General features: G+C 43.0%; 1 protein-coding gene across 1 annotated transcript in view; it reads left to right on the top strand.

Moving 5' to 3' along the window:
• Positions 1-2,927: 2,927 nt before the first annotated feature.
• LOC149442417 (DENN domain-containing protein 1B-like) overlaps positions 2,928-23,002 on the top strand; it is a 120,569-nt gene continuing 100,494 nt past the window's right edge. Inside the window, exons 1-2 of the mRNA XM_089656132.1 lie at positions 2,928-3,607; positions 22,279-22,343. Coding sequence (XP_089512258.1) covers positions 3,591-3,607; positions 22,279-22,343 — 82 coding nt within the window. The 5' untranslated portion in view covers positions 2,928-3,590. The remainder of the gene's footprint in view (positions 3,608-22,278; positions 22,344-23,002) is intronic.

Consider the following 23,002-nt stretch of genomic DNA (forward strand, 5'->3'; position numbering starts at 1 on the left):
CATATATATATATGAATTATTGGTTACACTTTATTTTACATAAGTTTATGTCGATCATGTATTGATTTTTAGCACTGCTTTTTGTTTTATACGTTCTATTTAACTGGCATCACAATTTTTAACGGTTTGGCGTTTATTTATTTCATTGGCCAGAAGAAATAATTAGTGTTTGGGCGTTTTTTCATTTCACTGGCCACAATAAATAATTAGTGTTTGGGCCTTTTTTCATTTCATTGGCCACAATAAATAATTAGTGTTTGGGCGTTTATTCATTTCATTGGCCACAATAAATAATTAGTGTTTGGGCGTTTATTCATTTCATTGGCCACAATAAATAATTACTGTTTGGGCGTTTTTTCATTTCATTGGCCACAATAAATAATTAGTGTTTGGGCGTTTATTCATTTCATTGGCCACAATAAATAATTAGTGTTTGGGTGTTTATTCATTTCATTGGCCAGAATAAATAATTAGTGTTTGGGTGTTTATTCATTTCATTGGCCAGAATAAATAATTAGTGTTTGGGCGTTTATTCATTTCATTGGCCAAGATAAATAATTAGTGTTTTGGCGTTTATTCATTTCATTGGCCAGAATAAATAATTAGTATTTGGGCGTCTATTCATTTCAATGGCCACAATAAATAATTAGTGTGTGGGTGTTTATTCATTTCATTGGCCACAATAAATAATTAGTGTTTGGGCGTTTATTCATTTCATTGGCCACAATAAATAATTAGTGTTTGGGTGTTTATTCATTTCATTGGCCAGAATAAATAATTAGTGTTTGGGCGTTTATTCATTTCATTGGCCAAGATAAATAATTAGTGTGTGGGCGTTTATTCATTTCATTGGCCACGATAAATAATTAGTGTTTGGGCGTTTATTCATTTCATTGGCCACGATAAATAATTAGTGTTTGGGCGTTTATTCATTTCATTGGCCACAATAAATAATTAGTGTTTGGGCGTTTATTCATTTCATTGGCCACAATAAATAATTAGTGTGTCGGCTTTTATTCATTTCATTGGCCACAATAAATAATTACTGTTTGGGCGTTTTTTCATTTCATTGGCCACAATAAATAATTAGTGTTTGGGCGTTTATTCATTTCATTGGCCACAATAAATAATTAGTGTTTGGGTGTTTATTCATTTCATTGGCCAGAATAAATAATTAGTGTTTGGGTGTTTATTCATTTCATTGGCCAGAATAAATAATTAGTGTTTGGGCGTTTATTCATTTCATTGGCCACAATAAATAATTAGTATTTGGGCGTCTATTCATTTCAATGGCCACAATAAATAATTAGTGTTTGGGCGTTTATTCATTTCATTGGCCACAATAAATAATTAGTGTTTTGGCGTTTATTCATTTCATTGGCCACAATAAATTAGTGTTTGGGGGTTTATTCATTTCATTGGCCACAATAAATAATTAGTGTTTGGGCGTTTATTCATTTCATTGGCCACAATAAATAATTAGTGTTTGGGCGTTTATTCATTTCATTGGCCACGATAAATAATTAGTGTGTGGGCGTTTATTCATTTCATTGGCCACGATAAATAATTAGTGTTTGGGCGTTTATTCATTTCATTGGCCACGATAAATAATTAGTGTTTGGGCGTTTATTCATTTCATTGGCCACAATAAATAATTAGTGTTTGGGCGTTTATTCATTTCATTGGCCACAATAAATAATTAGTGTGTCGGCGTTTATTCATTTCATTGGCCACAATAAATAATTAGTGTTTTGGCGTTTATTCATTTCATTGGCCAGGATAAATAATTAGTCTTTGGGCGTTTATTCATTTCATTGGCCACAATAAATAATTAGTTTTTGGGCGTTTATTCATTTCATTGGCCACAATAAATAATTAGTGTGTCGGCGTTTATTCATTTCATTGGCCACAATAAATAATTAGTGTTTGGGCGTTTATTCATTTCATTGGCCAGAAGAAACAATTAGTGTTTGGGCGTTTATTCATTTAATTGGCCAGAAGAAATAATTAGTGTTTGGGCGTTTATTCATTTAATTGGCCAGAAGAAACAATTAGTGTTTGGGCGTTTATTCATTTCATTGGCCACAATAAATAATTAGTGTTTGGGCGTTTATTCATTTCATTGGCCAGAAGAAACAATTAGTGTTTGGGCGTTTATTCATTTAATTGGCCAGAAGAAACAATTAGTGTTTGGGCGTTTATTCATTTCATTGGCCACAATAAATAATTAGTGTGTGGGCGTTTATTCATTTCATTGGCCACAATAAATAATTAGTGTTTGGGCGTTTATTCATTTCATTGGCCACAATAAATAATTATTGTTTGGGCATTTATTAATTTCATTGGCCAGAAGAAACAATTAGTGTTTGGGCGTTTATTCATTTCATTGGCCAGAATAAATAATTAGTGTGTGGGCGTTTATTAATTTCACTGGCCACAATAAATAATTAGTGTTTGGGTGTTTATTCATTTCATTGGCCAGAAGAAACAATTAGTGTTTGGGCGTTTATTCATTTAATTGGCCATTGAAATGTAAAATGCCCAAATATTAAACATACTGAGCGTTAACGCACATTTTTGCCATGTTTGGAATTTTCCCGTCAAAACACTCCTCTCCTGAATGTGATTCTCAGTCAGGAGAGGAACATTTAGCTGCCCTGAACTCTGCTACTCCTAAACTCTGGTTAAGGCCTAGCATGCATGGACACATAAGCTTTTATTGATTTGTGTTCAGGGGCTTTGGTAAAAAACACCAAAGCTTCTAAACGTGAGCTTAGGAGCGGCAGTGTACATGAGGCCTTAGAAAACATTTGATTGCTTTTTCCCCCTGCTAAGTTGGTACTTCCCTCACTCACCCTGGACGAGGCACGAACAGTCACACAATACCACCATTCATGTATAGGGAATGACTGGCTGCAAGCGTAGATGCCTGAGGGTAATCACTCTCAATTATATACTAATGTCTGCAACTATGGCTGTGAAAAGCTAATATTTGGCTGCCCTATACCTCTGCCTATATAGCTTTTTGCTTACATATACAGGACTTATAGGAGAAGATCATTATTTGTGGCTTTTCACAGAGGAAGAAGAAAGCTAAGAAGATCTTGAGTTGATGCCTATTGAGAAATCAAGGGAGGAGTCCTATGTCCCACATATAGTATGTACTGTCTGTTATAATGTATGTAGTCCCTATAGAATTATATTGCAGGAAGACCATCTTCAGGAAGCCAATCGCATTTCAAGCATATATTTTAGAAGGTATAACATGCAACTTTTCAGTCAGTGCTTTGCGTAGGTCGGTACAGTTTTTAAGTATTCACAATTTTAATGTTGTGCTTCATAAGTCAACTTCCTCTCAAAAAACCACACAGGAAACCTTAGTAGCTAAGCTCACCATCACTGCTTGTCAGACACTCTGATCTGCAGACCTGGACTGTCAGACAGGACCCTTGGGTCTCTCCAATGACAGAGGTCCAGAAGAAGACAGGAGGCCTACCAGGAACACAAGGACAAGACCAGGCTCAAGGACGATGGCAAGACAGCTCTGAGAGTCAGAGGTCACACTCTTCAGGAAATCTTACACCGCCAACATGGGGTCCCGTATCAAGTAAGAAAATTGCAGTTTTATTTTATTGTGCAATTGTTCACTCTTTGAGGTCTCCTTTTTTACTTTCTCCTACCTCTTCCTGTCTATTATATCTTCCATCATCTTCATATGTTTTGAAAGTCAGGAAAACTTTACATTTAAAGTCACTCAGTGAACACAGCATATTTAATCTCAGCATTTGAATTGGACACATTGCAGGCATTATTATTTGTTAAGCCTGTGTGGTTGATGGGATGTCCTCCTCTCTTTGAGGTCAGCGTAGCCTCACTTGCTCATGCAGTTTCAGAGGAAGGTTGCACAACATTCGTATCAAGTGACAAGAGGCTGCAGGCACTGTGCAAAATATAAATATTATAATACCGATAGAACTGTATGACTCAACACAGTTTCAGTGTTTCTTAGACAGAATTGGTTCCTCGCGGGCTGACCTCACACATCGTCTGGGGCTGTTTTTTAAAATGCAAGGATAGTGATATGACAGTTGCAATTACTGCCATAGGCAGGTTTCTGGGCTTTCATCTTCTTCCTGGCTAAACACCTTTAAATGGTATGTGGGCTGGTGGATGTTGACTGTTCCAAGTGACTAAACCCACCAGGTTCTGGACAACACTAGGCACTGTGCACGGGGTCACTCGCCCTGTACCATGAGGTACCCTATCTGTGTCGTGCTCATCAATGCCCCGGGACAAGACAGGGGCCAGTGTCAGGGAAATTCAACCTTAAAGCAGTCCTCCAACTTAGAGATGAGCCGTACATTGTGTACACTGAGTGAATAGACCAGTTAACTCTCTGGTCCTGTGTCAATGAACACCTTGTCTGTAACTATTGCATTTAGGAGGGACATGCTGAGCCTATGCTCACTCCACTCATCCAGTGTATCTGTGACCTCATTCCCAGTGAGAGAATGAGGTCCCACTGTGCACCTAGCAAGGACCTCATACATACACTTTGTCTTCTTACTCTCTCCCATACCTGACAGTCATTCTGAGGGCCTCCGTGATGCTGATCTGCTCCTGTTGCGGACTGACCACTGGGGTATATGCCCCTCGCTACTGGAGTACGCCTTGCCTGACACAGGTACCATGCTTCACAATAGGCTGCTTGTGCTGGTTACCCTTGGTAACTACTTGCTTTAACTCTGTACCACGTCAACTCTTGCAGAGTTGTCTTCATACCTCAAGCTGTAGATGACGTGTAGGGTGCCGATTATATTCATAAAGCCATTTGAATAACTTCAGACCAGGCAAGACAATTGTTCAAGGCTTTACTGTAAACATGGCATGACAATTTCAACAGGAGCATAATGTAATTTCCCTAACTAAATCTGACTCTAGGTGTAACTGCCCCAGCATACCTGCACAGGTAGAATCCATATGGGCAAAGTCTATAGTGGTAAAATCCCAGATGTTGGTGTCCCGATGAGTCAGCGTGTTCTTCTCAAGCAGCAGCTCTATGGAACTCAAGGCTCGACCAAGCTCTCGGATCCAGACCCCTATCCCTTTTATTATCAATATAGGATCGGTTGGACGGACCCAAAAAGCCCACAAATTTAGACCAGGAACAGCGGTAAAAGACATTAACCTCTTCCCCATTACTAGGGTAGCCATACTAACTAGCTTACAGTAGGCAACCTGCCTACAGGTAGATTGATAGCACTAGAGCCCAAGAGAGATACAGTATATTTTAGTTCCAATTATATATTTGGCAAAAATCTACTGGTGGTGTCCCATTAGGACATCCTGATGATAAGTGGGCTTCTCTCATGAATAATATTCATGTCTGAAAATTGAAGCACTGCACCAAAGTATTTGGTTCAAAAAGAGGATTGTTTCCAAACATATAATAGGTGCTACAGCCAATGTGTTTCTGCGACCACACATCACCCCATACATTAATATTATACAGTATTTATATAGCGCCAAAGGGTTTGCTCAGCGCTGTACAATAGCGAGGGGGACAGAACATGAGACAAGACAGTAACAATACAATACACGAGGGGTCTGAGGGCCCTGGTCTTTCGAGCTTACAATCTAGGAGGGAGGGGAAAGTGGTACAGGAGGAAATGGCTGTAGGGGATGGAGTGGTGGGAGGAGTGGAGTAGATCGGTTGTTAGGTGAGGGTGGGGTAGGCTTCCCTGAAGAGGTGGGTTTTCAGGGTGCGCCTGAAGGTGAGGAGGGTAGGTGACAGTCTGATGGATTGGGGTAGGGAGTTCCAGAGGATGGGGGAAGTCCTGGAGAAGTCCTGCAATCGGGCATGGGAGGAGGAGACCAGGGAGCTAGAGAGTGGGAGGTCCTGTGAGGAGCGGAGGGCATGGGTAGGGTAGTATTTGGGTGTCAGGTCGGTTATGTAGTTTGGGGCGGCGTTGTGAATGGCTTTGTAGGTCAGAGTTAGCAGTTTGAATTTGATGCGCTGGGCAATCGGGAGCCAGTGAAGGGATTGGCAGAGGGGGTGGCGGATGTGGAGCAGTTGATGAGGTGGATGAGTCTAGCCGCTGAGTTCGAGATAGACTGGAGTGGGGATAGCGTTTGTTTGGGTAGGCCGGTGAGAAGGGAGTTGCAGTAGTCCAGGCGTGAGATGATGAGGGAGTGTACGAGTTGTTTAGTAGTGTCTGGGGTGAGGAATGTACGTATCTTGGAGATGTTGCGGAGGTGGAGCCTGCATGACCTTGATAGTAACTGGACTTGAGGTTGGAAGGGAAGGTTTGAGTCTAGGGTGACACCCAGGACTTTGGCATGTGGGGTGGGATTGATGGTGGCGTTGTTAGTAGTGATGGAGAGGATGGGGGGAGGGTGCGGGATGGGGGGAAGATCAGGAGCTCGGTTTTGGACAGGTTTAATTTGAGGAAATGGAGCGACATCCAGTCTGATATGTCGTTCAGGAGGTGGGCGATGCGGGCGGAGAGTGAGGGGTGAGGTGTGGGGTGGAGAGGTAAATTTGTGTGTCGTCGGCATAGAGGTGATAATTGAAGCCGTGGGAGTGTATTAGTTTGCCAAGGGAGGAGGTGTAGATGGATACATCTGGGTGTATTGCGTGTCCTTGACAATATTCAGCAGCTGGTGAAAAAAAACAGCCTCTGAACATTGCCAGGTACACGCAATACACTCTGATGAAGAGGACAATATGTGGTTCTAGAAACGCATTGGCTATAGCAATTATTATACATTGGAAATAAATCCTCCTTTTGGATTCCATTACTTTGATGTGGCGCTTCAATTTTCAGACTCTAATTTTACTCCTGGCTAAACACCTGGCAACTCTAACCTACCACAAGTATGCAGAATGGGTGTTCAGACTTTACTGGAAGCATGCTGAATGGTGGTAGGGTGGGCTGTGACCCCCAGATTTCAGTTGTTCCCCCCCAAGCTGGGTGCCCCTTCCCCCATGTACATTGTGACTATGACCACTGAGCTCCCCCCCCCCCCCACCATCTCTTCACTCAGAGACGACTGCAGTGAAGTGAACAGTCAGACAGGAAAAGCGGCAGAGAGAGGGAGTGTCAGGAATGGACTCAGCACTGGTGGTGGGACTCACCTGCCGTGTGGGCTGCAGTACCAGGGCTGACCAGTGGGTGCTCTCAGCAGCCAGAAGCTCACTCCTGCAGTCAGCCAACACCTGGGGCTGATTGCAGGAGGTGTATTTAAGGAATGGCCAGACCTGCAGTCAGGGCCTTGGTGATGTTTCCCATGAGCCCCTGTACCTGGTATCCTGTGTTCCTGCCTAGCTGCTGACCCTGCTTTGATCCTGACCTCTGCTGACCATCTCCTGTTGAACCCCTGGCTTGCCTGACCATCTTTCTGCCTGATCCTCTGTACCGCGTTGCCCATGAGTTAGTGAACCCGGCTTGTGACCCTGACTATTCTCTGCCTGCTCCTCCGGTACCTCACTGCCCGCACGTTGCTGACCTGGCCTGCCTGACTACGCCTGACGCTACCCAGACGATCCATCCATCCCGCACGGATCCAGTCACTACTGTCCAAACCTGCCAGTCCCTTCACATCAGGCTTTCTCCCGGCGGACCCCTCTACCACAGTTGGGTGCACTCAGTGGCCGCGACCTGGTCTCAGTCCTACGCCAAGTCCATCCCCACCATCAGGGGCTCTGGTGAAAAGGCAGACTGGGGCTTAGACTCCGCGCCCTGGGGAATCCTGTTCTGTGGGTCAGTAGAGATCCCGCCAGGTGGTGCCTGACAGTACCTTACGGCCCACCTGACCATTCCACCTCTCCAGCCCTGACTACGCCTGTGTTCCTGAAGCCTGCTACTTCCCTGTGTCAGTCCACACATTTCTGGTCACACCCGGATCTCTGACAGGGAGAGAGCGGGGAGGAGATCTGGGCTTCTCTGTGATGTCCCTCCTCCTGTCATAACAGCAATTTTCCATACAGAAGGTTGCACAGGATTGTTCTTAGATTCGATGGTACATCTCAGGTTTTCTCAATCAGTGGTGTGTTTTGTTCATTCTCTATGTATGTATATATACCCGTATTTGACAATGTTCTTTGAGCTATGACTAAGCGCTGATGGAGCATGAAACGTGTTAGACGAAGTACTGTGTTCCTCATTATGTGTTTGTGGAAGAATTTTATTTTCTAATAAAGGTATTTTTACTTGACGTGTGGCCAGCGGATGTTTCTTTGCCATTAGAGAGCGGGGAGGAGGTGCAGACTGTGATCTCCCTCCTCCTGTCATAACAGCGATCCTCCATACAGAAGGTTACACAAGATTGCTCTTAGATCCGATGGTACATGGCTTGAACCTTCTGTATGGAGGAGCGCTGTTATGATGGGAGGAGGGAGATCACAAAGAATCTACATCTCTTCACTGCTCTTTAGTTCCCACATGTAAGATTGGGGGAGGGGGAGCTTGTGGAGGAGGGGTGGTGGGAGGCTGTTTGTACTGGGATGGGTAATTGGGGGGATGTTTTAGGAGGCACGATTGGGGACTATTTGTGTTAGAGGTGGAAATTAGGGAGGAGGATTACTGCTAGGAGGAGGGAATTCTGGAGGATTAGTTCTAGGGGGGAAATAGCGGGCATTTGTGCGAGTGGGGGGATTTGTACTGGGAAGGGTAATTTGTATGCAATTTTGCTGGCAATGGGGATTTGGGAGGATGGGGGAATTGTACTAGGAGGGGGGATTGAGGGGGGATTTGTACTAAGTGGGGGGATTTGGGGGGAGGATTTGTGCTAGAAGGGGAGATTTGAAGAGAGGATTTACACTTGGAGTGGGGAATGGGGGGAGGGGATTTGTACTTGAGGGGATTTTGGGGAGAGAATTTGTACTAGGAGAGGGAATTTGGGGGGGGGGAGTTTGATTTTTTTGGGGGGCATGGAAGATTTGTGGGGTATTGGGGGAGGGGGATTTGAGCTGGAAGGTGGGATTGGGGGGCAAAGATTTGTGATGGGAGGATGATTTGGACTGTGAGGATGCAGATTTTTTGAATTTTTGGTTGGGTAGAGTTTGGCTTGCTTAGGGGGTGAGCGTGTTGATTAGTGCTGTTTTTTGGGGGGATGATGGAAGGTGAAAGCGCACTTTGAGTGCTGGAGGACCTTGTCCCAGCACTGCCCTCACTGCACACAAGGGACTCAACAGATCTCCTCCCCACATAACACATAGCTGAGATTCCCTAACAGACACAGCATCGATCTGCACAATGTGTAGCTGGCTGCTATGTTGCAGTTCTGACCTGTGGAATTTCCTGATTGGATTGGCAGCTGCAGTAGCCAGCTACACACTGTGTGGAGGGATACCGATCTTAGCTATGTGCTGCGTGGGGAGGAGGAGATGTCTTAAGTGCCCTGCCAGCAGTGACCCTGTCCTCAACCTTGCTGACCACTGTTTTCTGCCATGCTAACCCCTGTACCCTGCCCTGCTAACCCCTGTCCTCTGTCCTGTTGATCCCTGTCCTCTGCCATGCTAACCCTCGTACACTGCTCTACAAACTAATGGCCTCTGTACCAGGGGCAGACTGACTACTCATGGGGCCCCCGGGCAATAGGGGATCATGGGGCCCCTGTGTCCTTGCCCAAACTCAAAAAAGCCTATGAAAAAGGTACCAGGGGCATCTCATGGGGCCCCCTACTGACCCCGGGCCCTCGGGCAGTGCCTGAGTTCCAAATGGTCAGTCCGCCCCTGCTCTGTACACTGCCCTACAAACTGCTGACCCTATCCTCCGCCCTGTTAATCCCCTGTACATTTCTCTACTGACTCTGTTGACCTCGCATCCTCTGCCCCTCTGATATTTTTCACTGCACCCCCAAATCAGACAGACTATATCTGGCCCTGATGCTGGGTCCAGGGACCCCTTTCAGAAGAGTAGTCCAGCTGCAGATGGAATGTTTCACATACAGCACACTTGAATGTGTGCAATGGATACCCTTATACTCTGAAGAAGGTGGACTGGGAGGCAAACACTTGTTTCTGGTATCAAGTTACCATTAGTAGTCCTAACCTGCTAAAAGAATACAGGATAGGTATTTGGGACCTGTTCAGAGTCAGTGACTAGCTGGGTCATGAAATTAAGAGGACCAAGATGAGTTTTACAACAGGTAGAATAGTACAAGAAATTACTACAAGGAATAACATCAGCTCATTCTCAGATGACTGTCTTGAAAATGGTATACAGGCTCACAATCTATATTGGGTCAAACTATGAAAGTAGAAGCCCTGATCCATATTAGTTTTCAGTTTGTTTGACTTGTTATCAAAGTGTATGTGGATGGTGGCCGCTGTTAGCAATGACTACCTGTGTCCACAGCATAATAAGACCTATCTGCATCATCTAGGTGTGTACTCATAGCTGGGAACTACCCAGACCTGACCTGGAGACTTTGATTACAAAGTGTCTGGGCCTCTGGGAGTCCTCTCAATTTGGCCCACTGATCAGGGTTTCTCAACCAGGGTTCCATGGAACCCTACGGTTCCTGCAGATGTTGCCGGGGTTCCTTGAGCAATGAGCAATTTTTACCACTCAGATAAGTTCCTACTGACATCATTGATCTTTTTAGCTATCTGTAAGGGGGTATTTCTTCCCAATGACCAAAATTCTAAGGAGCATTCTTCCCAATGACCATCTTATCATGAGTTATAATAGATGCAGTAATTTTTAGCAGGGGTTCCTTGAGATTGGAAAGTTATTGTAAGGGTTCCTCTGTGTTGAAAAGGTTGAAAAAGACTGGATTAGATTATTGTGATGTGACGTCATTATTCCTACACCAGTGACGCAAGAGGTAACATTGCAGGAGGAAGAGAGAACCTGTATGGAGGCATATCCTGTGCTCTCTCCTTCTCCATTTCCTACCTACCTACCTACCTACCTACCTACAATGTGACATCATTATTCCTACTCCAGTGACGCAAGAGGTAACACTGCAGGAGGAAGAGAGAACCTGTATGGAGGCATATCCTGTGCTCTCTCCTTCTCCAATTCCTACCTACCTACCTACCTACCTACCTATAATGTGACATCATTATTCCTACTCCAGTGACGCAAGAAGTAACACTGCAGGAGGAAGAGAGAACCTGTATGGAGGCATATCTTGTGCTCTCTCCTTTTCCAATTTCTACCTACCTACCAACCACTAAAAGGACATGTGTGACCAGAGGGAGATGAAAACTGCTATCAATGCCTAGGGTAGATGTCATTTAGAAAAAAGTAGGTGGAAGCACACTTGGTTATAATGGCTTTTCCAAAATTTTATTGCTCTTCATGCATTGTCACAATTGAATAATTATTGCCCATGCATTCCCATGATTGCCCATGTAATATTATTAGATTTTTGGAGTGGTGACATCACCATGCTTACTCCAATCAAACAAGAGGCAAAACAAAAGATGGAAGAGAGAATCAGAAGGAAGCATAGTCTATGATCTCTCCTCCTCCAGCTCCTACCTGTAGACACTAAAAGGACATGTGTGACCAGGAGGAGATGAAAACTACTGGCAGTGCCTGGAGTAGATGTAATTGATAAAGGGTTAGGCAGAGACACACTGGGTTCTGGTGGTTTCCAGCACTTTTGTACTCTTCATGTATTGTCACAATTGCCTATTGGTTGGCCAAGTATTGACACTGTCACCATCCCAATACCTCCCAAATGTCCCTGATTTCAAGAGACTGTCCCTGATATGGAACAAAGTCCCTCTGCCCCTCTTTTCTCCTCATTTGTCCCTCATTTTGGTCTGGTCTATACAGTTGTATATAAAATACACTTTTTATATTTCAAAAAGTGTTTCACAGTGCTATACCATCCATCCAATTTCTAAATTGCTGCATTTGTAAATCTCAAAAGCCAGTATAAAAGAATAGTAGCTGTAAAAAAAAACACTTATGGGTTTAACTAATTTTTCCATAAAGGTCAGATTTGTGGAGTGCATGACTAATATTTGTCCTGTGGACAGATTCTCCCACCTGAGATGTGGATCTCTGCAGCTCCTCTTGGCTGCTTCTCTGATTAATGCTCTCCTTGCCCAGCCTGTCAGTTTAGGTGGACGGCCATGTCTTGGTAGGTTTGCAATTGTGCCATACTCTTTCCATTTTCAGATGTTGGATTGAACAGTGCTCCGTGAGATGTTCAAAGCTTGGGATATTTTTTTTATAGCCTAACCCTGCTTTAAACTTCTCCACAACTTTATCCCTTACCTGTCTGGTGTGTTCCCTGGCCTTCATGATGCTGTTTGCTCACTAATGTTCTCTAACAAACCTCTGAGGGCTTCACAGAACGGCTGTATTTATACTGAGATTAAATTACACACAGGTGGACTCTATTTACTAATTAGGTGACTTCTGAAGGCAATTGGTTCCACTAGATTTTAGTTAGGGGTATCAGAGTACAGGGGGCTGAATACAAATGCACCCTACACTTTTCAGATATTTATTTTTAAATAAAATTGTGAAAACCATTTATCATTTTCTTTCCACTTCACATTTATGTGCCACTTTGTGTTGGTCTATCACATAAAATCTCAATTAAATACATTTACGTTTTTGGTTGTAACATGACAAAATGTGGAAAATGTAAAGGGATATGAATACTTTTTCAAGGCACTTTATGTAGCTGCCACTGTATGGAGCCATTTACGTAGTTGACATCATATGAAGCTATATATAGTATGTAGCTGACACCAAAAGGAGTCATTAATTCTATCTGTGTAGCAATTAATGGCTATATAATAACCGCTAACTATTTTACTAGTTCCACTGTGGTACTAAAAATCAACTACATGGGTGATTAAAGTCTCTTTTACAGTGAAATGTGACCACTTGTCATTAATCATCTCAATAAAAGCACATTGATGTCAGTGCTCTGCAGATGAGGTGACTAAAACCGATGCTTAAAGTGATACTGAACATTCATTTATTTTTCTTTAAAACAACAAACATGTGATACCTGCTCTGTGTAATGATTTTGCACAGAGCAGCCCCGATCCTCCTCTTTTTGGGTCCCCCACTGGCACTCCTGTCTCCTCCTCCTGCTGAATCATCCTTGCATGCTTGCTCCTTGCATCCTTGATTTTCAAACTCTTTACCCATATCATGGTGAATTCTGGTAGGAAATTCAAATTTCAAGACAAAATCATTGAACAATTTATCTGCAACCGTTTTTGCTGACTTGTTCTTGGTTGCATATGCCTAAGCAAATCTTGTAAAATGGTCTATTACCACTAAGATATACTCATATCCACCTTTACATGCTTCAAGGTGCAGAAAGTCATGGAAGCCATTTCAAAAGGATAGGTTGTTACAATACTATTCAATGGAGCTCGAACTGGCTTATTTGGGCATTTATCCTTCAAACAAGTACACTGTTGAGTGATGTAATGCTCAGTGTTGCTTTGCATACGTGGCCAAAAGAATCTATCTCTGATTAGATTTACAGTCCTTTCAACTCCCAGATGTCCCATCTCTTCATGTAAATCTTTAAATATTAAGTGATGGTACATCTTGGGCAACACTAGCTGGAAGCCGGTTGATGTTTTTCGTCTTAAAATTCCATCATTGTCGAGGTAAAGTTTGGTCCACTGCCTCATGAGTATGGAGATATCAGAGGGTTCACCTTGACATTCATGCTTTGATGGAAACCTGTTTTGACTTTTGTACTTCCATACTTTTCCAATCTCCAGGTCTTCCTTTTGTGCTGTTCTTGTCTCTTTGGGAATCTGAGCTACTTTTTTAATGCACCATGATCTGTTTTTGAGGTTGCGTTGGCAAATGTCATCGGGCACAACCAAGGTATTCTTTCCTCCTGGTGTACTGAATGGCTTGGATTATGCTACTGATGGTCTTAAAGTCTACTTCTTGTGAACATTGTTGCATGTACTGTTCAGGGCTCAAGGGCATATGAGAGAGTAGATCTACATCAACATTTCTTTTCCCAGGACGGTACTTGATGGTAAAGTTAAAGTCGGCCAGTTCTTCAACCCATCTATGACCTGTTGCATTCAACTTGGCTGTTGTAAGGATGTAAGTTAGAGGGTTATTGTCAGTGTGTACCACGAATGACAGACTGTAATATAGGTAATCTCAAAATCTGTCACAAATTGCCCATTTCATTGCTAGAAACTCTAGTTTTCCTGAGTGCATGTGGTAATTCTTCTCAGCAGGAGTAAGTGTTCTAGATCCATAAGCAATTACCCTTCATCTCCCCTCCTGTTCTTGATTTAATACAGCACTTAGTCCTTCTTGCGAGGCATCACAGTGAAGTAAACATGACTTAGAATAGTCTGAATAACCCATGACTGGAGGATGAGTTAATACTTCAATAAGCTGACTCAGTACTTCCTGATGGTGGTTAGTCCAATCTAAGGGATGATGGGAGGGAAGTTGACCCTTCAATTTTGATCTGGGTTTCTTTGTCTTTTGGTTTTGGTTGGCAGGTGCCAAAGTCAGAGTAGATTTTGAGTCTACTGACAGTAAGTCGTAGAGAGGCTTTGCAATTCTGGAGAAGTTTTGTATTTTTGTATGTAGGGGCGGTAGTGGGAGAGAAACCCCAATAATCTCCTGGGTTCTCCAACCGTCCCCGGTCATTTATCTCTCAATGCAAGTACAGGTGTAATCTCAGCTGGATCCATAGAATGACCGTCTTTCGACACAATTTTGTCCAAGAATCTGACTGTCCTAAAAAAGCTCACATTTTCTGGCTGTTAGTTTGACTCCATGTTGTTGATAGAATTGAAGTACTAACCGTACGTGTTCTACGTGGTCATGGAATGATTTGCTATGGACCAAATTGTCATCTGGGTAAAGCAGGCAGATGTCATTACTCAAGCCAGCTAAACACAATTCCATATTGCATTGGAATTCAGCAGGTGCAGAGCTAAGGCCAAAGGGTATTCAGATCCATTCATACAAACCCCAAGGTGTGATAAAGGCCATTAATGGTTGACTGGCTTCTTCCACAAACCCTTGATGATATGCTTTTCCCTGGTCCAGCACAGAGAACCATGAACTTCCTCCTGAACTGTAAAGCATGTCTTGAATCCTTGAAATTGGATTACAATCAAGAATGAAATGGTGGGGAGAACTGTATGTAAACTAAACAGTTCTCCTCCCTGTTAGCTCATGCACACTGCTTTGCAAAGCAGTATGCTTACAGTGAAGCACAAACACACAGCCCCTAGTAAAACAGCACACAGCACACTGTTAACCCTTTGATCACCTCACATGTTAACCCCTTCTTGCCCAGTTCCATTAGTACAGTGTCAGTGCTTTTTATTAGCACTGATCACTATATTGGTGTCACTGGGGATGTCAGCGACACCAAGTCAGTTCCCCCCCAGTGTCAGAATGCCCGCCGCAGTCCTGCTACATTACTAGTAAAAAAAAATCCCAGTATATATACCTCCATTTGTAAACGCTATAACTTTCACGTAAACCAATTAATTTACACATATTGAGGTTTTTTTTTAGCAAAGACATGGAGCAGAATATATTCTGGCCTAAATTTATAACGAATATTGATTTTTTAAATTTTTTTACTGAACATGTTTAATAGCAAAAAGCCAAAAATATTGTTTTTTTCTCAAAATTGTCGGTCTTTTTTTTTATAGCGCAAAAAATAAAAAAGGCACAGGCGATCAAATACTATCAAAAGAAATCTCTATTCATGGGAAAAAAAGGACGTGAATTTAATTTGGGTGCAGTGTTGCATAACCGCGCAATTGTCAGTTACAGTAACATAGCGCCGTAACGCAAAAAATGGCCTGGTCAGGAAGGGGGGTAAATCCGCTGGAGGGCAAATGGTTAATCTGCTCCTCCATCATCTTAGCTGCTTCTTGGAATTTTTCCTCCATAATGTAATACTGTCTTTTTTAAAGATTCTAATTGTTCATTCTGGGAATCTTTGTCACTATCGCTTGGTGCCTCAGCGTTATTTAATTTGGGTGCAGTGTTGCATAACCGCGCAATTGTCAGTTACAGTAACATAGCGCCGTAACGCAAAAAATGGCCTGGTCAGGAAGGGGGGTAAATCCGCTGGAGGGCAAATGGTTAATCTGCTCCTCCATCATCTTAGCTGCTTCTTGGAATTTTTCCTCCATAATGTAATACTGTCTTTTTTAAAGATTCTAATTGTTCATTCTGGGAATCTTTGTCACTATCGCTTGGTGCCTCAGCGTTATTTCTTTTTCTGTAACTCAGAGATTAATTTCCTAGTCTCCTGTAGAAATTCTATGACAGTCCCTATATTCTTGGTCTCCACTAGTTCATCCAGCACCTCATTAACTATCCTCATGTAATGGCGATGGGTTTTGCCTTCGACCATCCTTTCTTCTGAGGCTTTGCTAAACCGGCAGGTCCCAATCAGCTCACTGACTGAGTTAGAGATCGTCTGATTACATCTTGTACGCTCTCCATCTCCATTTGTAGGTGTGACATCCCTAGATTGATAAGGGTTAGTTTGTCATATCTCCTTCACAGCACCACACCATAGACTGTCTTTATTATTTTCTTTTTCTGTTCCCCTTTGCCAACAAGCTGTCTGCACTCTGGACTCTTTCACAGGAATTGCAGCAGTTCTCTTTCACTCACTGTTTCCACCTACAGGGATCACTTATGTGACTTTTCTGCATTCTATTAACCCCATCCCCACATTGGGCACCAGCTTTGTTGTACTTATGATGAATATATTCCACAATGCAATAGGGGCGGGTGCATTTGAGGTGTTTAACCACTTTCCGTCCGGCCCATGTATATAAACGGCCGGACGGTGGCAGTGCATGGGCAGGTTGCCGTTCCCGCTATTTTGGACTGTGCACTCTCCCTGGAAGCCGGCGGCACCACGATCCGGTGCCCGCTTTGTCCTCCAGTCGCAGTCCGATTGCTGTACGGGACCTCTGTGTGAGGTCCCGATCATATGATCATTGATTGACCAATCAGTGATCACTTGAATAGGAGTAAGCAAGATGTCACTGACATCATTGCTTACTACTAGTGAAATCTGTGAATGATCACAGAGATCACACGTATATAAGGCTATTCACAACAGCCTTGTACCATGTGACAAGCTGTGACCAATCACAGCTCACACAGTATTTCTCAATGGCTGTAAGAATGCAGCCAGAGAGAAGGAGAAATGATTGCTTTTTTGGCCTTTATGGGTATAAAAGCAATCAATGTAAAAAAAAAAAAAAAAATTCATCACCCCCCACAAGTAGTACAGTGTCACTATGGTGACACTGTACTGCTAGGGTGACAGTATGTTAAAAAAAAACAAAACATAAGTAATAATATAAAAAAATAAAATAAAAATGTAAAAAAAGTTTTTGAAAAATTATAATTTTTGGTTATAAACTAATTTGGGTTATTTTTTTTTTACTAAAAAGATAACTGAATGCATTTTGGCCAAGATTTATGAAGAAAGAAAATTTATTTGCAAAATTTTATAAGAAAAACACTTTTTTTCAAAACTTTTGGACTTTTTCATTTATTACAGGCAAAGCAAGATAGTTCAAGCCGTGATTTGTCATCATTGTGATGATTATGGCTTACAGCTCATGAAATCCCCAAATCCACAATCTCAGAAAATTAGAATATTACATGCAATCAATAAAACAAGGATTGTACATAGAACAATATCGGACCTCTGAAAAGTATAAGCATGCATATGTACTCAGTACTTGGTTTGGGCCCCTTTTGCAGCAATTACTGCCTCAATGCGGCGTGGCATGGAGGCTATCATCCTGTGGCACTGCTGAGGTGTTATGGAAGACCAGGATGCTTCAATAGCGGCCTTCAGCTCTTCTGCATTGTTCGGTCTCATGTCTCTCATCTTTCTCTTGGCAATGCCCCATAGATTCTCTGGGGTTCAGGTCAGGCGAGTTTGCTGGCCAATCAAGCACAGTAATTCCACGGTCATTGAACCAGGTTTTGGTGCTTTTGGCAGTGTGGGCAGGTGCCAAGTCCTGCTGGAAAATGAAGTCAGCATCCCCATAAAGCTCGTCTGTGGAAGGAAGAATGAAGTGCTCCACAATCTCCAGGTAGATGGCTGCGTTGACCCTGGACGTAATGAAGCACAGTGGACCAACACCAGCAGATGACATGGCTCCCCAAATCAACACAGACTGTGGAAACTTCACACTGGACTTCAAGCATCTTGCAGTGTGTGCCTCTCCATTCTTCCTCCATACTCGGGGTCCTTGGGCCTCTCCATTCTTCCTCCATACTCGGGGTCCTTGTGCCTCTCCATTCTTCCTCCATACTCTGGGTCCTTGGTTTCTAAATGAGATGCAAAAGTTGCTCTCATCAGAAAAGAGGACTTTGGACCACTGAGCAACAGACCAGGTCTGTTTTTCTTTAGCCCAGATAAGATGATTCTGACGTTGTTTGTTGTTCAGGAGCAGCTTGACAAGAGGAATACGACATTTGAAGCCCATGTCCAGGATCCGTCTGTGTGTGGTGGCTATTGATGCACTGACTCCAGCCTCAGTCCACTCCTTGTGAAAGTCCCCAACACTTTTGAATGGCCTTTTCCTGACAATCTTCTCCAGGCTGCGGTCATCCCTGCTGCTTGTGCACCTTTTTCTTCCACACTTTTCCCTTCCACATAACTTTCTATTAATGTGCTTTGATACAGCACTTTGGGAACATCCAACTTCTTTTGCAATTACCTTTTGAGGCTTTCCCTCCTTATGGAGGGTGTCAATGATGGTTTTCAGCACAACTGTCAGGTCAGCAGTCTTTCCAATGATTGTGATTCCTACTGAACCAGCCTGAGAGACCATTTAAAGGCTCAGGACCCCTTTGCAGGTGTTATGGCTTAATTAGCTGATTAGAGTGGGACACTTTGAGCCGAGAATATTGCACCTTTTCACAATATTCTCATTTTCTGAGATTGTGGATTTGGGGTTTTCATGAGCTGTAAGCCATAATCATCACAATGATGACAAATCACGACTTGAACTATCTTGCTTTGCATGTAATGAGTCTATCTCATATATTAGTTACACCTTTTAAGTTGCATTACTGAAATAAATGAACTTTTGCACCATATTCTAATTTTTTTGAGTTTCACCTTTTATATAATACTGTATGAACTTTGTTTTTGAGCGGTATCTATTTTTATACATTCTTTACAGTAACTTCACTTATGTTGAGAAAAACATTCCCCTCTGGGAGATCTATGTACATTGCAGGGATTCTTGTTTTTTTTTTTAGAATGTTTTTATTGTTGTTAAACACATTATACAAAAAACAATACAATACTAACACAGATTAATAATCATAACAAATTTCATTTACTTTCCCCTCCCACTCCCTCCCACCCCCCATCCCCCATACTCCCCTTCCCATTCTCTTCTTATTACACTAATGCTCACTCTTCACTACTTAAAACACCCTCTATTCACCCCATTCCACCCTCTCCGCATTCCCTTTTCCCTCTTATTCCATCAATTCAGCGAATCTCCGTGTAGTCCTAAATTCACACCGCCTTTTCCACTTTTTCATTAATTTCTCCACTTTATCTTCTCCACTATGGTATAGCTCTTCTTTCCTATAAATATATTCTACCCTCTTTATCCAGTCTTTGACTTTAGGTGATTCCTGGGCCTTACAAATTGTAGGGATCAATCCTTTTGCTGCATTAATTAAATCAAATACAATCCTGTTCTTATATTATTTCACTGTGAGATCAATACCATGAAATAAACACACACATGGGTCTATTCTTACACTATCTCCCACTATTTCTGATATTTGTTGTACTATCATCTTGTATTTTGGGACATTCCCACCATATATGTACATTGCAGGGATTGAAACAAACTATGTTGCAGTTTCCTACCTGTATTTACTTTGAAGAAAAAGCTGTTTGTGTGCAGAGTGAATCTGAATGGGGGAGACTAGGGGTGAATGTATCACTATTACTTAGCTGATACATCTGTAGTGTTCTAATCAGAATAGTGGCAGGGTCTGCATCCCTTTAGAGATTAACCCTTTAGGAGTATCTCACCAACAATTAAATTCCTGTTGCAGGGATGCCTAAAATCTGACTTACCTTATTTTTCGTTCCATAAGACACACCTGACCATAAGACGCACCTAGATGTTAGAGGAGGAAAACAAGAAAAAAAAAATTCTGACCCAATGGACTGCAGACACAGTACAGGAAATGACCAGAGACTGCAGACATAGTACAGGAGATGACCAGAGACTGCGGACATAGTACAGGAGATGACCAGAGACTGCCAAAACAGTACAGGGGATGACCCGAGACTGTGGACACAGTACAGGGGATGACCAGAGACTGGGGACACAGTACAGGAGATGACCAGAGACTGCAGACACAGTACAGGAGATGACCAGAGACTGCGGACATAGTACAGGAGATGATCAGAGACTGCAGACACAGTACAGGGGATGACCAGAGACTGGGGACACAGTACAGGAGATGACCAGAGACTGCAGACACAGTACAGGGGATGACCAGAGACTGGGGACATAGTACAGGAGATGACCAGAGACTGCAGACACAGTACAGGAGATGATCAGAGACTGCAGACACAGTACAGGAGATGACCAGAGACTGGGGACATAGTACAGGAGATGATCAGAGACTGCGGACACAGTACAGGAGATGACCAGAGACTGTGGACACAGTACAGGAGATGACCAGAGACTGCAGACACAGTACAGGAGATGACCAGAGACTGCGAACATAGTACAGGAGATGACCAGAGACTGCAGACACAGTGCAGGAGATGACCAGAGACTGCGGACATAGTACAGGAGATGACCAGAGACTGCGAACATAGTACAGGAGATGACCAGAGACTGTAGACACAGTACAGGAGATGACCAGAGACTGCGAACATAGTACAGGAGATGACCAGAGACTGTAAACACAGTACAGGAGATGACCAGAGACTGCGAACATAGTACAGGAGATGACCAGAGACTGCAGACACAGTACAGGAGATGACCAGAGACTGCGGACATACTACAGGAGAACACTAGAGGCTGTGGACATAGTACAGGAGATGACCAGAGACTGCGGACACAGTACAGGAGATGACCAGAGACTGCGGACATAGTACAGGAGATGACCAGAGACTGCGGACACAGTACAGGAGATGACCAGAGACTGCGGACAGTACAGGAGATGAACAGAGACTGCGGACATAGTACAGGGGATGAGCAGAGACTGCGGACATAGTACAGGAGATGACCAGAGACTGTGGACCTTTGGGGAGGGGCGGGCGGGTACCCAAATTTGACAGGTACCCTCTCCCACTTCCGCGGAGTTGTCTTCCTACCCTCCCTCCCCGTAGTATTCTGGGACACGTGACAGGTCCCACAAGACTACGGGGCCATTCACAAAGCGCAGCACTTCTCGCAAGCTGTCACAGCCGGGTGCACACACTGAAGATGCCGGCGCCAGGGAGAGAAGACGGCCGGTGAAAGCAGGACACCCCTGGATCGAGGAACAGGTAGGACCGAGGAACAGGTTCTTCTGCACAGTAGAAGCGGCCAGCCTGGTATTTTATTACGGCGGTGGTGACGGGGGGAATACCGGGCCAGCCGCTCTATATTCGCTCCATAAGACGCACAGACATTTCCCCCCATATTTTGGGGGGAAAAAAGTACATCTTATGGAGCGAAAAGTAAGATATATCTTAATCCAGATGTCTGGGAAAATCAGTAAGCCAATCATACATGCAGGAAATGACATTTCTGGATGCGCTCCATACGCTACCTATGTACAGAACGCCTCCAGGTAACCATATTGCAATGAATTGTACAGAAAATGGCAGCGCTGCAGATTGATATTTACATTCAATTACAGTATGACTTGCATAGCAATTGTATATACAGGGTGAGCACAAAAACACTCCTTGATTTCAATTCTATATCTGTTGGAAATCGAGGGCCGCATTTGTGCTCACCCTGTACTATATATATGTAGAATATTTTTTTTTGCCTATTTTCTTTCCCCTAACAGTGGATTTGCCCTTTAAAGTCTAACTCACTGGTTCTACTGCTACCTGTCCTTGACTTAGACATATTTGATGTACTAAATATATTACATACTGTATATTGTGACATGTCAAGAATTTTATTCATGCAGACTAGTAACATTAATAAAAGATCAATATTTTGGCTAATATCACTCTTTGCTACTCTTTTTGCTGTTCTACCAAATTAAGGAAATGTTTATCACACACTTTGTATCTTCATTGCAGGGAGAACCCAGAACGGATCTTTGAAGGATTTTTTGAGGTTCTGTGCCCCATAAATTCTGATAAAGGTAATTTGTTACCCCTCTCTTTAATTACCTTCCTATACAATCATTGATGATAATGATGTGCTGTAACCACTAGCAACCAATCAGTGAGCTGAAATAATGTGCTGTAACCTTTAGCAACTGATAAGTAAGTGGTAATGATGCACAGTAACCTATAGCAACCAATCAGTGAGTGATAATGATGTGCAGGAACCTCTAGCAACCAATCAGTGAGTGATAATGATGTGCAGTAACCTCTAGCAACCAATCAGTGAGTGATAATGATGTGCAGTAACCTCTAGCAACCAATCAGTGAGTGGTATGGATGTACAGTAACCTCTAGCAACCAGTGAGTGATAATGATGTGCAGTAACCTCTAGCAACCAATCAGTGAGTGATAATGATGTGCAGTAACCTCTAGCAACCAATCAGTGAGTGATAATGATGTGCAGTAACCTCTAGCAACCAATCAGTGAGTGATAATGATGTGCAGTAACCTCTAGCAACCAATCAGTGAGTGGTATGGATGTACAGTAACCTTTAGCAACCAATCAGTGAGTGATAATGATGTGCAGTAACCTCTAGCAACCAATCAGTGAGTGATAATGATGTGCAGTAACCTCTAGCAACCAATCAGTGAGTGATAATGATGTGCAGTAACCTCTATCAACCAATCAGTGAGT

The sequence above is a fragment of the Staurois parvus genome, unplaced genomic scaffold, assembly GCF_062004578.1.
Source record: "Staurois parvus isolate SC_StPar_1 unplaced genomic scaffold, SC_StPar_1.0 ptg000887l, whole genome shotgun sequence".
NCBI lineage: Eukaryota > Metazoa > Chordata > Amphibia > Anura > Ranidae > Staurois > Staurois parvus.